At 36.2% G+C, this 15,929-nt stretch overlaps 5 protein-coding genes across 7 annotated transcripts; 3 read left to right on the top strand and 2 right to left on the bottom strand.

Annotated features, from left to right (window-relative positions):
• Positions 1-689: 689 nt before the first annotated feature.
• Positions 690-2,351, top strand: LOC110631076 (NAC domain-containing protein 18). The gene is made up of 3 exons (XM_021778788.2): positions 690-1,149; positions 1,232-1,515; positions 1,640-2,351. The coding sequence occupies exons 1-3, from the start codon at positions 765-767 to the stop codon at positions 2,174-2,176; spliced, it is 1,206 nt and encodes a 401-aa protein (XP_021634480.1). The 5' UTR covers positions 690-764; the 3' UTR covers positions 2,177-2,351.
• Positions 2,306-4,866, bottom strand: LOC110631075 (probable beta-1,3-galactosyltransferase 8). Of its 2 annotated transcripts, XM_043950088.1 has the most exons (8): positions 4,721-4,866; positions 3,932-4,185; positions 3,769-3,833; positions 3,476-3,669; positions 3,057-3,402; positions 2,857-2,982; positions 2,677-2,786; positions 2,306-2,586 (listed from the first exon to the last, which is right to left on the bottom strand). In XM_043950088.1, the coding sequence occupies exons 1-8, from the start codon at positions 4,740-4,742 to the stop codon at positions 2,438-2,440; spliced, it is 1,266 nt and encodes a 421-aa protein (XP_043806023.1). In that variant the 5' UTR covers positions 4,743-4,866; the 3' UTR covers positions 2,306-2,437. The 2 variants fall into 2 exon arrangements, with proteins under 2 accessions (XP_043806023.1, XP_021634479.1); XM_021778787.2 differs by lacking the exon at positions 4,721-4,866 and having other exon boundaries at positions 3,932-4,377.
• A 230-nt stretch (positions 4,867-5,096) lies between these two features.
• Positions 5,097-8,616, bottom strand: LOC110631074 (myosin-10). 2 transcript variants are annotated; one of them, XM_021778784.2, is made up of 5 exons: positions 7,279-8,616; positions 6,611-6,907; positions 6,194-6,379; positions 5,753-5,962; positions 5,097-5,617 (listed from the first exon to the last, which is right to left on the bottom strand). In XM_021778784.2, the coding sequence occupies exons 1-5, from the start codon at positions 7,732-7,734 to the stop codon at positions 5,204-5,206; spliced, it is 1,563 nt and encodes a 520-aa protein (XP_021634476.1). In that variant the 5' UTR covers positions 7,735-8,616; the 3' UTR covers positions 5,097-5,203. The 2 variants fall into 2 exon arrangements, with proteins under 2 accessions (XP_021634476.1, XP_021634477.1); XM_021778785.2 differs by having other exon boundaries at positions 5,753-5,953; positions 7,279-8,612.
• A 3,916-nt stretch (positions 8,617-12,532) lies between these two features.
• Positions 12,533-14,490, top strand: LOC110599738 (40S ribosomal protein S2-4). The gene is made up of 2 exons (XM_021736303.2): positions 12,533-13,266; positions 14,135-14,490. Exons 1-2 carry the CDS (start codon positions 12,613-12,615, stop codon positions 14,288-14,290), a joined length of 810 nt encoding a protein of 269 aa, XP_021591995.1. The 5' UTR covers positions 12,533-12,612; the 3' UTR covers positions 14,291-14,490.
• A 578-nt stretch (positions 14,491-15,068) lies between these two features.
• On the top strand, positions 15,069-15,625 carry LOC110599739 (photosystem II 5 kDa protein, chloroplastic). The gene has a single exon (XM_021736304.2). It carries the CDS (start codon positions 15,193-15,195, stop codon positions 15,517-15,519), a length of 327 nt encoding a protein of 108 aa, XP_021591996.1. The 5' UTR covers positions 15,069-15,192; the 3' UTR covers positions 15,520-15,625.
• Positions 15,626-15,929: the final 304 nt, after the last annotated feature.

The raw sequence follows: 15,929 nt of genomic DNA, 5'->3' as shown, positions 1-15,929 counted from the left end.
ATTAATTAAATAGCATGTTGCTAAACTCATTTTAGGGTTTTTTATTTAAAAAAAAAAACAATACGTATTAAATTTTCAAACTATCTAAATGTGCTATCTATTTTATTTAAACATTATGTTCCCTATTTATTATTAGACATGAAGCCTATTTGATTCTATTTTTGGGTTATAACTCATTTTCATGATCAGTAAATTCTTAATAAAAAATTATTATCTTCTTAAAACAAAAAAAGGAAAAAAAAAGAAATATGTGATTACTATAATTTGATCTAAATTTCTTAGTGTGCTCATTCATGGCTAAATTTGGCTAAATGCATTTAATTAACATTTGAGGTGCGATAGGATTTATTTTATTTTTTATTTTTTAAAATAATTAGCGCATTTATAAATATAGTATTATTTGAAAATACACTAGTTAATTTTGTTTTTCAAAACTTCTATACAGATATTTATTATTATTAAGGTTTTTCAAAATTTAAATACTTCAATAACCACTCAAACCAAAAAGATATTTGAAATCAACCGAGCCAACTCATTTCAAATCTACATATCAACTTCAAATATGGGATGTTATCGGTTTAGATAAGTTAATTTAGTTGATTTCAAATTTTGAACAGCCCTAATTTGTTTTTATGCTGGTTTTTGAAAATCCATCTTTTTAAATTTATTCAAAATCGCAATTCATGTATAAATTAAAAGAAAAAGAGAGTTCCAAGTATGCTAGGATTGTAAACGTAGAAAAAATTCCTCTAAAGAGTCCAACCATGGAGATACCAATGCCCCAACTCAGACTGGCTTCTTCCAAAACCATCCCTGCTTCTCCTTTTTCTTTTCCTTCTTCTTCTTCCAAACCACCTCAACCAATATCACTTCATCAAAACATTGCATGTGCTAATCCTCCAGCTACGCCTGAAACTGGGTCGTCTTCAGTGCATGTTCTTGATGCCACAGAGACAGATCTACCCAATGGCAACAACACAATCCTTGATGTTGATTCTTTTGAATCTTTTCCTCCTGGATACAGGTTTTGCCCTCTCGACGAAGAACTTGTCGTACACTACTTGAAAAACAAGGTACATAGTCTGCCTTTACCTAGAAACAAGATTGTGGAGCTTAACCTTTATAGCTACAACCCTGAAGAGCTTGCAGGTTCTTTCATCTTAACAATATCTCCATTATTTTTGTATTATTATTATGAAAATTAACATTGTTGTTTGAATGAGATGAATAGAGACGTATATGCAATATGGGGAGAAAGAATGGTACTTCTTTACATCAAGGGACAAGAAGTACCGCAACGGGAGTAGACCAAGTCGAGTAGCTGTTGGTGGATACTGGAAGGCAACTGGAGCTGATAAACATATCAAGTATAAGGGTGCTGTGGTTGGATATAGAAAGGCACTTGTTTTCTACACGGGCACCCCTTCTGAAAGTACAAAAACTGACTGGATAATGCATGAATATAGGGTCCGTGATGCTCCTCAAAGAATCAGAAAAAATGCTGATGACTTGACTGTAACACTTCTCTTATTACCTCTTGTTTTTTCTGTTCATCAGCTTCTTCTAACTGGGTTCTTGAGATCTCATCATTCTAGTGTCTGCTCCTATTGATTGGTTAATTTTTTCTTTTGTGGGGCAGTTGGATGATTTTGTTTTATGTAGGATATATAAGAAAGCTGGGAAATCCATCATAACTCCACGCACAAATGAGGAATCTGCACGGTTTGATGATAAAGAAGCTGATTTGGTCATTAAATATAATGATTCCCCAGGTTACTCCAATACTCTTGTAGATTATGAGCAGCCTTTTCAAATTTCAGTTCCAGCCCAACAGATTCCAGCTGCATTTTCTGAAAATCCTCAGTTTGACAACTTTCAAATTAATAGCAACTATGATGATCAACAAGCGATGCTAGCAGCAGCTAGTCATGGCTCCTATGGGGCTCCCTATATGACTCCAATGGTGGAAACTGCAGTTCATCTACACCCCACAGAGGACATCTTCACCTCCAAATATCTGAATGAGAATTCTTGTGTGTTTAAGTCGAGAACTTTGCTAGACGAGAGGGCTTTTTATTCAGATGATGGGAATCCCAGCTTTCCTCCCCAGTTGAGTATGGTAAGTCTAGAAAATATTGTGTCCATCAACCATCAAAATAACCCCTCAAATATGTAGTTAGCTTGTGTGGGTGATATGATCTGAATTTTTTAAATTATTTAGTTGTCTATTGGTTATTTGGTGATCACCCTCTTTAGAAACGATTGATAAATATCTATTTTCATTGTGATTGTGACTGTGATTTGGTTTATTTTCAAAATTAGACTCCAAATTTATTTCATTGTAGCCATGAATACTGAGTGTATCTTTCTGTCTAAAGAGTGTTTGTTACAGACTTACAGTCGCATGACTGATAAAATAAATACAATCTAACTAAATTCAAACATCAACATTCCAAACACCGCCTTCTGCTTCCCCACAAGAACTGTGTATTTGCTTCATCCTCTCTACTGAGTTGCATATACCACTGCATGACCAATCGAATGATGCCACACAAACATTCCCTGCTTGGGCCTTCCATTCACAATCTGATTTTGCAACCATAGGATTCATATAGATAAAAGTTTCACCTGAATAAGTATTAGCAGTAAAGCCAAACGATTTATTAAGTTAAATACCTGGAGGGGTTCCACAACAGAGAGAACGCTCATCCACATGTTCAACTTCCAACCCAATGAACCATGATCCCAACGAAACATCTTCATTGGCATATCTATGCAATATGGGACTGCAAAGGTTTTCAATAACCTCAGTTAATACGAAATCAACAACAAATAATTAAGAAATATCAAACTTACGAGTTAATGGAGATATAGTTAGCAAGGTCCTTGGAAATGGCATAGATTTGGCCAGTTGCATGTCTGAAGTATTTGTTCCCTTCTTCACCAAATTTCCAGAACTCTGGCTCGTGATATTTTACCCCTCTGCAATCCAAAATTAAACGAAGTAATCTCTTGGAGCTTACCCTGAAATATTTTTGCCAAATGTGAAAACTTACTTCTGAGAGAGAACTGGACCAGATTTCATGCAGCCTATATAGATTCTGGACTTGGATCTATGTTTAGCTAGAGTGGTGGTTAACGTTCCTAAATTGACATGAACATCGTCGTCAACCTTAACGTAGAAGTGGGCGTCCCAAATGGAAACTGCAGTGGAGAAGTATAATCTGGTCTTGGTGGAAAGCTGGTGGTAACCCTCTACGTGTTGGAGCCTAAGAAAGTCTTTGTACTCTGCTTCTTCTAAATCCAACGCTTTATCAAGAGCTCCACCTGGTGTTGCACTGTGCCCAATCACAAATCTTATCACAATCCCTTTCTCTTTCTCCAATTCCTTCAATTTAGCCCCTGCATGGATCAATAAACATTAGCCACCTTTTATTCTAAAGAAGTTTACACAAAGAGAGAGGGAGGACCAGACCCTTTGGCATCCAAGTTTCTCGAACCGAGTCTCGGCGTTTTCTGCTGCTGAATGCAGTGTTTATTCCAATCACAACAAATGCCTTTTGCAGCGAGTGATTTGTGGGTCTTTCTAGTGAAATTTGGCTACTTGATTTGCTTGTTCGAGCTGCTGTTAGTTCCATTTCTAACGCAGAAATCGTATTTTCCAGCGACCTATGAGTACAGTCAAGAAAACAAAAATATACAGGAAAGAAACTGAGAAAGAGAAAAGAATAGGAGAGAGAGATGGGTTAATTAATTCAATTAGCTCACTTGATAGCTTGATGGGTTTTCTTAACTTCTCCCATGATATCTCCAGGTTTTCCTTCAGCAAATTTCTGAAGAATATATCATTAACATCATTAGGACGCGTTAAGTTGTTGAATTTGAGTTCTTGGAGAAAGAAGAATCTTGAGGTGAAGTAATCAAAACTTACACGCTTGTGATCACAATCACGTTTCACTTCCTGTAGCTTGTTGACATAATGAGAAATGAGAGGAACGTTCTGATGATCCTTAGCCTGTGAAGGAGAAGTATGAATCCATGTTCTACTAGTAAACAGCGAACCAGCGATGAAGCTTGCAATGCACAGTACAATAATTCCTTTTCCTGAACTTATTGGCTTTCCTCTCATTTTCTTGGACTCGTTGTCAATCTGCCACGGCCACAATCTTTCCAACAGCTTCTTTTCTGAAAGAAGCGGCTTAATTTTTGCAGCCTTGATGAAATTATTCATGAAAAAGAAAAGAAAAAACAGAGGATTTCTGGTTTAATACAGGCCTGAATACCAAATGCTGTGGCAACACCTGGTATTTATACATGTATTTTTATTACTCTTCAATACAAGTTCTTGCACAGTAATGTGCTGCAAGAAATACAAAGTTGATCTCCAAAATCTTCCCATATGAGTTGTCCAATTTAATGGATGTAATTAGATTGATTCAAGTCTTTCTGAGCTTTAAAACTATATAGCCAAGAAAAGTAAAGATTTGAAAATATGGTCTTGAGCACATCATGTGGAGGATTTATTTTATGATAAGAATGAATCCATTTTCTGGAAGCATTCCATATTCATTAACCAGGATTCACTCTGGAAATCTAGTTCTTAACCAAACGAGTACTTACAATCCTATGGGAAAAGAAAATAATCAGCAAAAAATCTTTCAGACGATTTTGTAAGAGGAAAACAAATCTAACATTAGTAGAAAAAACATTGCATATGTACCTTTGAAAGAATGAGGGATCATGTGAGATTAACAATGGTTTTGATCCATAGAAAACGCCGAGGAGGAGACGCTTTCTACTGCAAAATTTTCATATTTAGTAAGCTAAACAAGGTAATAAATTTGTTTATCAATAATAAATGGGGAGACTTTAGTTGTGGGGTTGGCAGTTTAGTCATGTGAGTTTCATGGTTCAACAAACCATGGGCTTTATTTGCGTGCATTTTGAGAATTTCCTGCTTAAGTGAGAGAAAGCCAGAGACCTTAATCACTTGAAGCATAAACATTACATGTTAGCACATAAACTAAAGTACCCTTTCCTTTAATTGTTTATTTGTGCTCAGTTGGAGCATGAAACCTAACTCTTAGCCATTCGTTGTCCTAATCCCCACATTATCAAACTTCATGTATGTTAAGATAGTAGTCAGAACTTAAATGCAATGGTCACAAGTCACTAAGAACTTGAAAAGACAGGATTCAGGACATTAAGAATCTCTCTGCACATTGGAAGCCAGGGGGCAGGGCAAAGGAAGCACTCCCTTGCTATTTTGCGTTGCCAATGATGATGAATTCCCAATCTCTCTAAATGGGGAGCGTTTCAAAGCATTAAGTCCACTTCCACGAGTATTTGTCTTTTTTCTTCCATTGTCCAATGACTCCTGCTGCTTGCAGCAATCATCATTTGCTTGGCGATTTTCCTTCAATCGACAAACCAGTACCCTTTTCTCCATCTCATTTGGTGATTCATGTGAATTCGCTGCTGGGTTCTTGTTTCTATTTGTTTCTCTAGTTTTTTCCTTCCTCAACTTTTCAAGCTCGGCTCGAAGCGTTGATACCTGAGCTTGTAGCTCATTTGCCTTGGCATCTGAGGAGAGAGCTCTCTGTCTCCTTTCTTTCACCTATACAAGACAACTTATCATCTCAATTGCCTCAATTAGTAAAGCAAAATGCACATTATGGAATCAACACAGTAGCTGACTAGCTGCAGCAGGCTGAAAGTTGAGAGACAACATATGTAAACTTAGTGTACTTACAGCAGAGTGGAGTAATTGAATTTGCTGATCAGAATCAAGTGCTCGATCTTCCCAAAAATCTCTAGAAGCCTGCAATTCCTCCATCTCATCCCTGACTTGCCCCAGCATCTCTTGCATTTGGGACCATTGCTCTGTCTCAGCCCGAACTTGCTCCACAACCCTCTGCACGATTGCCTTGCAGCATCCTGAACATGCTCTCTCCTGCACAAGCTAATCTATTAACTTTCAGACACTTCATTACCAACTTATCCTAGGCATAGAGTTTTCGGATATTCTTGGGCCATGAAAAGTTTCAGGGTAGATTTTGACAACTTTAGCTCCGGAACCAACTCTACCCAGTTAGAAACTACTCTTCCTAGTCTAATGCAGTTGCTATAAGGTGCTTCGTTGCTATGTTCATTCATGCAAATCTTACTAAATGAATTGAAAAAAAGAGGTCACCTTGTATGTTTGTCTCATTGAGGATGAAGAGATCTCCGAGAGTTCGATTCGCTTGGAAGTGGCAGCATAACTGGAACCAGAAGCAGAGCTGTTAGCTGTGGAGAGCATCGTCCTGTATTCAACTTCCATACTCTCTAACGGACTACCCCTTGACAGTCCCTCCACTTTCCTTCTCAGAGCCTCCATCTGCAAATTTTTTTATTATAAATTACCAACGTATAAATGTAGAGTTAAAAGTGAAACATAATAAAAGAAACAGTTGAAAGTTTAGCGGATGGAAAATCTCCATAGCATAAGAAAAAGGATTCATTGAGCTCAAATTGCTCGTTTTAGGTCAAACCTTAGATTCATGTAGTTGTTTTCATTTCCATTACTGATTAGATTTAATAGTGAAGAAACAAAGAAATTCAATATTACATTGCTGCTGCTATTTGAAACAAAATTTTCTTTGTTGCCGCTAGTAGTATTGGAGGACAAGCTTGCTTCTGCCATCTCTTGAATCTCTTTTACACATATCTCATCTGATTCTCCAGCAAACTTCTGTAGCCTCCTTTGAAGAAGAGATGCTTGTTTATCAAAATTGCAACATTTTTGGACATCTACTTCCCTATTTCTTGATCTTCTCTGCAACTTCTCTAGTTTATCGGCCAATTCTATGATCTCTTCCTCCAAAACCATGTTTGCATTCTGTCCACTGCACATCCTTTCTCTCCCCTACAAACCAAGCACAAAAGAAAAGAAGTTACCAAAATCCTCACTTTCCCTTTCCCAAGTAAAGAACTAAATAGAAAAGATAGACGCAAAACAAACTTTTCGGCCGATATTAGGCAAAAACTAAACAGTAATGCAGCTTATGGCAGTGTTGCTTTGAGCAGAGGCAGAATTCTCCCTGGTTTCATACACAAATTTGAATCTTGATTTTTTTTTTAATGAAGAAGAGAAAAGAAATTTCATTTTTCTTTCTATGCTCTCTGTGAAGAACAGAACCATAATTATTATTTCTATTCTCATATATTCTTGATGATTAAGCAGACCACTTAAAAACGCAAAAACAAGGCAGATGAAGGAGAGAGAGAGAGACTAACAGAAAGCAGAGTTTGAACAGCAGATCTCAAAGCCCTTTCCACCTGGACCCTTCTCCTCTCCATCTTCTTCACAGCAATATCTCTCTCCATTCTTAGCAAATTACACTCTGCCCTCAACATCTCAGCTTGAAACTTCCACTTTTCCTCCTCCATCACCACGCTCTCTCTTTCCTCCACTCTCTCCCTCCTCTCCTCCTCACACTGATCATCCCCTCCACCGCTCACCGTTAAAACGGGCATAACCACTCTTGTAAAAACTCTCTCTTGATCAAACAAAGTCTCCAGCTTATCTTTCCTGTCTCTTTTTGAACAGGACTTGGTAGCACTAGGCTTTGCAGGTTGTTTCCTGCGAGGCCTGCGAGGCAAATGCAAGATTCTTGGCGTTGGTGGCGGTGGTGGGTATTGCCATTTCGACCTCCTCGCTGTCAATGTTGTTATTGTCGATGCTTTATCCATGCAATACCAACGTCAGCTCTTTTCTTCCTTGAATTGATATATAGATATAGAGACAGTAAACTTGGTTTTTGGTTTCTGGGTAGTGTGTTTAACTCGAAGAAAAGCAAGACCTTTAGAGCCTGAACACACGTTCTACAGAAAGCATTCTTTGTTTATAGACTAAAGTCCAATGGAAGAAAGGGTTTGAAAAAGCATTGAACTGATTGGCACAAATTTAACAACCATCGACCCATTTCCCTATTGGTAGGAAAACAGGTTTAGGAGAATAGATGAAGAGAGCGTTGAATATAAAATTTTCACCAACTTCCCTTTTGGTTTGAAAATGTACTTGTTTTGTTTGATTGTGCAGGCTATGTACTGAGACTGATGGGGATGGGGTTTTAGTTAGAAAGAGTGACAGTTCAGAAGTGGGAGTTTGGAGTTTTGTGACAGAAATAGTAACAAGTCTCCTTATGGTTCGAAAATACTCATCAAAATTGTTGATACGAACAGAAATAGTAAGATTCAGAAAGAGAGAAAATATTAAGAGTCCAATATAATACCAAATATGTAGCAACTGATATGGAATTAAAAAGGAGAGATTCATAGAGATTTTGAGAGAGCTGGAGTGGGGGGCTACTAATAGCCATCTTTGTCAGCTTTCTTGTAACATTTTCTAGTTACAGGTAGTGATTTAAGCTTGAAAAATGGAGGTTTTAACTTTTGCATCTTTCTTCAGGGTTTAGAAGATAGAGGAGAAATAAAACTACAAAAAGCACAGGCCTGCAACCTCGTTATGTGAAAGGAACAGGGATTTCAAATGAAAGGCGTTTGAGCGTTTTCTTCTATTCTGCAGGCTAATTTATTTTCTTGGACTTAGCTTCTTTTTTTTTTTTTTTTTTTTATGCAGATTTCTTTTTTCACCTTTTTTTGCCTTCAAAGCTCTTATAATAAGAGCCACTAACTAATGTATTCTTAAAATTTTTAACTTCTAAACCATTGAAACCTAAACTAATCCCACTAAACTTTGTTATTGAAAAATTATAACTTCAAAATACTATTAATATACTTATAAAATTAATAAATATTTGAATTGAGTATAACGTTGGTGGGATGTGAAGATTGTCTTGTTTAGCTTGGAAAATTATAACGTTTAAAGACGGTCACGTTTAACAAGGTTAAGTGGGCATATCAGAGTTCCCCAATTAGAGGCTGTTTGTTGCTTTTTTAAAGACGATGACTTGGCAATTAAAAATAAACAAAGAAGATGCGTGCCGTTAAAGGCCGTGTGATTAAGGTATTATTTACTTAACAACAAATATTAGCAGAAAAAAATAATAATAATATTAATGGGGGTGATTGTAGTGTGTGTTTAAAGAGAGTTATTGTGAGAGATAAATTTTGAAGACTGACACTCTCATTCCTCAGCCTTATGTGTCTGTTCGATTCTCTAGGTTGTGATTTTCATTTTCCCAGTAAAGAAACCCAAACCCGAAGAAGCTTTGTTGCTGCTGATATTAATGTCTTTGCCTTTCCCATGAGGGTGAGACATGCATCACTTTTAAAATCCACCAAAGGACCACTTGTATTTTTATTTTTATTTTTTATTTTTATAATTAAGTCGATCGTGATTTCAAACTCATAACTCCTAAATTTTAAAGACGATTCTAATACTAGTGACTGATAACTCCTTTAATTAACCTCACCACCAGAGTAAATGAGATTTTGCTAACCCACCAAAAATCGATTAAATTAAATAAAAAATAAATAAATATTTACATGTATATGATTTAAGTATTCTACGTCAAATTTTATTCATTAAATAAATGCTAAAAATGTATATAATAGTAACAGTTTAGTGTCATAATTAATAATAAACCAATTGCTAAGCCACGATAAAAATCTAAAAATATTTTAAAAAATAAATATTCAAAATTCAAATTATACGAATTAAATTTGAAATTGATAGCATATTTTATTTTATTTTATTTTAATTTTTATAGTGGAAATGGGTTAAGGTTGCATTAGTTTTTGGACAAGTTAAAGCATAGTTAATTGTGTGCACCAATTCTAAGACGTTATTTGTCTGTATTTCACTTGGACAGAATACAAGGGGCTCACGGTATATTTTGCAACCTTAAGTCAATGTCTTTTTTTAACCAACTTATTTATAAACTATAATAACCAAAGGACTACTTTGTCTTATATATTGAAAACTTATGTGATTGTTTAAATTATTAAGTGTATTAAATTCGTATATTTTCTCACTCACAAAGAACAAGTTTCATTATTTATAATCTAACAAAAAGTTAATCTTTCATTTTCTTTTTAACTGTAAAATTGTATTAAATCTCAAAAGGATCAAAATATATAAAGTGAGAATTTATCACATCAGCTCAGTTATATAATAATATCCTTTTTTAAAAATTAAATCAAAATTCAACAAAATCAAATAAAATCAAACCACCATCAACCTAAAAAACCCTAAAACAAGAAAACAGCCATAGCCATAATATACAATTTCATCGCCAATAGAATTACCATATACAACTAACAAAAGTAGAGAAAAGGCAATTAAAATAAAAATCTATAACAAAGTTAAAAACACAGACTGTAAAATTTCAAGCTAGAAACACCAAATTTGCTTAGCTCCAAGTTGATGTGGCAGAGCTTACGACGAATTCGTCTTCAGGTGCATGGATCACCGAGTGTAATAATGGCAATTCTGAGTTATCGATATTAGAACATATAAAATCTCCTCTTGAGTCTAAAGAAAATTTTCAGCCCAACAATACCTATAAACCGCAAGACTTTTTGCATAATTAAGGGCAGAAAAAAGAATTATTTATGGATTTAGAGTTGAACTGCTAAGTAGTAGTCGAAAAGAGAGTTTAGCGTCTATTTGACAGGCACCAGAGCCTGGCGCCAACCATTATTTTTTTCTTTTTAAGAATGGCCTAGCGCCAGTCTAAGTGGTGCTAGGCCATTATTTATTATTTATTATTTTTTATTTATTAAAATATTATAATTATATTAATTAATTAATATACGAGTGTATAAATATTTAAAATTATAAAAATTAAATTTATTTTTATTGAAATGCTATTATGCAGTCGTATATAATCACAGAATAATATTAATGTCATAATATTTTGGAGAGTTATAAAATATATTATTATATAATTTGATAACCGCATGACTTTTCTCACTTTAGGGAAACTAAACCCGAAAAAGTGAAATAAACCTAAGATTTCAGAAACCCACTTTATTTAACCGGTTCAACATCTTCGGTCCTGATCCAGACAGACACGGGGCAGATCGGGTTGTCCACGAGTTTGGGTCCAGCACGAGGAGTCCAAGTGATGTGACTTGAAGAAGGATAGCAAGTCCAGTCAATTCGCAACTCTGCCCGCATGCGTACTGGAGAAATTAAATAGCTGCTTGACTTGAAGAAGGGTCCTCACACTTCCGTACTAACGATCTAAGCAGTTTCGATTGTAATTAGATAATATTAGATATTTTTATAATAATAAATATTTTTTATAATTTTAATATATTAATATTTAATAAATTTTATTATTAATTTTTAAATAAAAAATTATTATAATATATAATTTTATAATTATAAAATTAATATTATAATGCGATTAGATATAAAAACATTTCGGTTGTAATTAGATATATAAAAATAATTCAATCATTTTAATGATAAAATTTTTTATTATTTTAATAAATTAATAAAGTAATACGATTGTTAAATAATATTAATAATTTTTTAGTTATATAATAATATTATTTTATAATTCTATAAATTACTAAAATTTTATAAAAAAAATAAAAAAAATAAAAAAATAAATAATAGTCTGACACCGCTCTAAGTGGCATCAGGCTATTTTAAACAAAAAAAAATATGGTTGGCGCCATTTATAATGGCGCTAGACTCTGACGCCTGTTAAATAGCCGCCAGACTTTCTTTTAGGTTAAATTTTAAATTCATAAATAATTTTTTTTAACTCTAAATTCATAAATAATTCTTTTCCATTCTCTAATGTTGTAAAAACGTCCAAACAGCAAAAAACTTCTATACAGCGAAACATTGCAATATGGCAAAAAATGAAAAGTAGCAAAACCAACAACACCGCACCAACAGAATGAGAGGAAAGATATTATGAAGCGGAGAAAAATCAAAATAAACCATCCTGATTGACCTTCATTTGCTCAAAACGGTAGTGGACGACAACCTAAAATGGTAGTAGCAAGAGAATTGCCATAGACGTTTTTACAACATAAAATTTAAAAACACCGCTTTTGTTTCTCTTTCTTTTCTCTCGTTTTCTCTTTTATTTTTCTTTCACCAAAAAGTACACTGTTTGTTTTTTATTCAAAAGCTGCATTTATTAAACATCTCAAATTAATTAAAAATTTTTTTCCATAAAAATGTGATTTTATTTAAATTTCAAAATCCAGGAAAAGTAGAATGGTGCAATGAAAATCGAGTGAAATACTCGTGAGCTCGATTAATATCCATAATCCATGAGTGGAGTCGGTAACGGTACAAATTCAAAGGCCAGCTGCGAGGACTGATACATCGGCGCGTTCCGTGCCGATTCTTCAGCTGAGCCACGTATATAGCAGAGTACTAATTAGACCCACCATACCCGAACTCAAGCCTGAGTCCAACAACTACAAGTCCAATACCAAGCCCAAGATCCAATAAGGGCTCCATAATATGGACCAGATTGAGCCCAATTATTCCCACCCCTTCAGAGACTGCACTGTACACAAACCCTAGCACTATATAAAATCATATCGTACCATTTTTCGCTCCTTCATACTCCTCTCCGTCTCTCCCCAGTTTGGTTCGCTTTCTCACTATCAAATCTAAGGTTTACTGCAACCATGGCTGACAGAGGCGCAGGAGAAAGAGGAGCTTTTCGCCGTGGCTTCGGCGGTCCACCACGTGGTGATCGCGGAGGCAGAGGCCGCCGTCGCGCGCGCCGTGAGGAGGAGGAGAAATGGGTTCCAGTAACCAAACTAGGCCGCTTGGTGAAGGACGGAAAGATCAGAAGTTTAGAGCAAATTTACCTGCATTCTCTCCCCATCAAGGAGCACCAGATCATTGACACGCTTGTTGGCCCGTCCCTCAAGGATGAGGTCATGAAAATCACCCCCGTCCAGAAGCAAACTCGGGCAGGGCAGCGAACTCGGTTCAAGGCTTTCGTCGTCGTAGGCGATGGGAATGGGCATGTCGGACTGGGAGTCAAGTGCTCCAAGGAGGTTGCTACTGCCATTCGTGGCGCTATTATATTGGCCAAGTTGTCAGTTATCCCTGTGAGGAGAGGATATTGGGGAAACAAGATTGGAAAGCCACACACAGTGCCCTGCAAGGTCACTGGCAAGTGTGGCTCCGTGACTGTGAGAATGGTGCCTGCTCCGCGTGGCGCCGGGATTGTCGCTGCTCGGGTCCCCAAGAAGGTTCTGCAGTTTGCTGGGATAGAGGATGTGTTCACTTCTTCAAGGGGCTCCACGAAGACTCTCGGGAATTTCGTTAAGGTCTGTTGGTTTGTTGAATTAATTCTTTATTTTCATAATGTGGAAGTGATTTTATCCAGCTTTTCTGAGCTTGTTTACTTGGTTTAGCATTATATATTATGCCATTGATTCATCTCTTATTGAAATGAGAATAACTAATTTAGTTACTAAAAGATTTTATATTCATATTAGGCTAATATTCTGATTTTTCAGTACATTGTAATTTTCTGAGTACCTTGTATTCTAATTTGTTGTGATTCATATGCTTTTTAATTGTGCAATGGTTGTCCAGTAGAGTTGGTTTTTGCTGATATTATATGAGCTTGTGTTAATAATTCGATAGTCATTCTTCCAACTTCTGGAGATCGCTAAAGCTGTGTTCTGAAATTAGTTTTTCTTGTTTTGCTTGTTAAAAGAGGGAACTTTGCAAATTTTCATAATTTTTAGTTAAATTAGGGTCTATTAACTGTTGTATGTTCTGATGATTTGAATGCTTGGTTGGTTTGAAATGTCACATAACTTTCACTTTATCCTGCATTTTCCATAACCCTGTAGTAGCTTATATTAGTCATTTTCAAACAAATATTACTATCTTTGTGAATTTGTTAAATAGGATTCCTACACTCGTAGGAGGCAGCTCTTGTATGCGATTGTTGTGGATTTCCATTGCTTTATAACTGTTATTAATTCTTAACACTGGCCTTTTCATAGAAGCAATAAATTTTCAAATCTAGCTGATGTGAAAAAAAATGCACTTTTTGTGTGTGTGTGTGTGACGGGCGGGTATTTTTCACAATGATAAATGAGGCTTCGCTTTGGATAATTGCTATGTTTATGCTGTTGTTTCATTTGTTGGTTAATTCATGCGTACGTGCCATGGAAAATGCAGGCCACCTTTGATTGTCTCTTGAAAACCTATGGATTCTTGACTCCTGACTTTTGGAGGGAAACCCGCTTCACCAAGTCTCCATTCCAGGAGTACACTGATCTATTGGGGAAACCAACGAAAGTCCTAATTGAAGATGCAGAGAGAGTTGAAGCTTGATGCGGAGAATCCATTCCTGAGTTGTTAAAGATGAGAATATAGGGCCAAGAATTTGGTGTTAATTTCTTTTTAGGTTCCTAAGACTACAATATGTTGTCATTTTGTTTATGGTTTTGTTGGAGAATTTTGAATTGGGTAATAACTTTTACTGCTTTTAATCATTTTGGTAATGGTAATGGATTGGTTTGTTTTCCTCTCAAGTGCTGTGCGTTACATTTTGATTTTCAGGACTTTTACCTTGTAGGGAAGCCATAAACGAGGGTGAAGTCAAACTTCCCTCTGTAGATGGTAGAAGTCGTTTTAATTAAATCGAAAAATTTGTTACACGGAAGAAAAATGAAAGAAGTTAGATTACCGGTTTTCTTAGGGGAAGAGCAGCTCTTTTTCATTTTTCTTGGTTTTGGTCCTGGATGGTATTTTATATGTTGGAGCATCATGCTACCAACTCTTCTTGCTTGTCAAGCTAATTTGCGCGAGGACAAAAAGAAACACGGATACCTGAACAACTAATGTATAATTGAATTAGGTGTCCGCTCTGCCCATGTTTCTTAACTTTTCGAGTAAGGGGTGCTAAGCATATGAATCTTTATATTGTGGAAAGCCACGCGACAGGTGTAGAATCATACAAGTACTTTTGTGTGGGCTGGTGATCATTCAAGTCATGTTGAGACCAACTCTCAAAGGATTCACAACCACAAATTCTGGACAAGATAATGGAACACGTGGCAGGAATCCATTTGATCAAATGTCTATTGAGATAAGGAAGTGGATGATGGTCTCCAGAGGCTGCCCTTGAGCCATTTACATTCGCAAGCAATAATAGTCCTCTTCCTTGTATGTGCTTTTGAGAATCAGACACTACGCTACTCGCAACATCAGGCAAGAAGCAGAATTTGCTGAGAATGGCATCCGTGACCATGACAGCCTCGTTCCTAGCTGGCTCGTCCTTGGCCAAACAACCCATAACGACCCCACGCAGAGGGCTGATCGTGGCTAAGGCCTCAAGAGCCACTGAGGAGGAAAGGGTCAGTGTGGAGATGAAGAAGAAGGAAGAAAGCAGCAGTGGGAGGAGGGATTTGGTGTTTTCAGCTGCAGCAGCTGCTGCTGCGTTCTCCATTGCCAAAGTTGCAATGGCTGAGGGTGAGCCTAAGGCGGGAACCCCAGAAGCTAAGAAGAAGTATGCTTCTATCTGTGTGACAATGCCTACTGCTCGTATCTGCCGCAATTGAGGGAATCTTTATGTGTTCTTTATATGCAACGTTGATTGATGTTTAGATTAATGTAAAAGTGTTGTATCCACTTATGTCTTTTCATTGGACAATCCTCTTTGCTATATTTCTTCTCCTCTTAGTTTCCCTTTTTTCTCTTTATTTTTCTGTCCCATACAGCCTTACAAAATTCAAATACTTCCCCCCTTCAAACATCTCTAATTTAAGGTGTTGAAAACGGAAACGCTTATCTTGTTTAGAACCTCAATTTCGGCTTAATAGCACCGGAGATAAAAGGATCTTTTGAACTTGAGACCCAACGAGAATCGAATTAACTATAAGAAGAGATCAAAGAGCATTCTACTTCCAAGTCGAAGACCGTGGCTGCCTTCCACTATCCATGATCCAGTATTAACCTCTTGTAGATTATC

Source organism: Manihot esculenta, chromosome 14, assembly GCF_001659605.2.
Source record: "Manihot esculenta cultivar AM560-2 chromosome 14, M.esculenta_v8, whole genome shotgun sequence".
NCBI classification, from domain to species: domain Eukaryota; kingdom Viridiplantae; phylum Streptophyta; class Magnoliopsida; order Malpighiales; family Euphorbiaceae; genus Manihot; species Manihot esculenta.
This window is presented reverse-complemented; position numbering and strand designations above follow the sequence as displayed.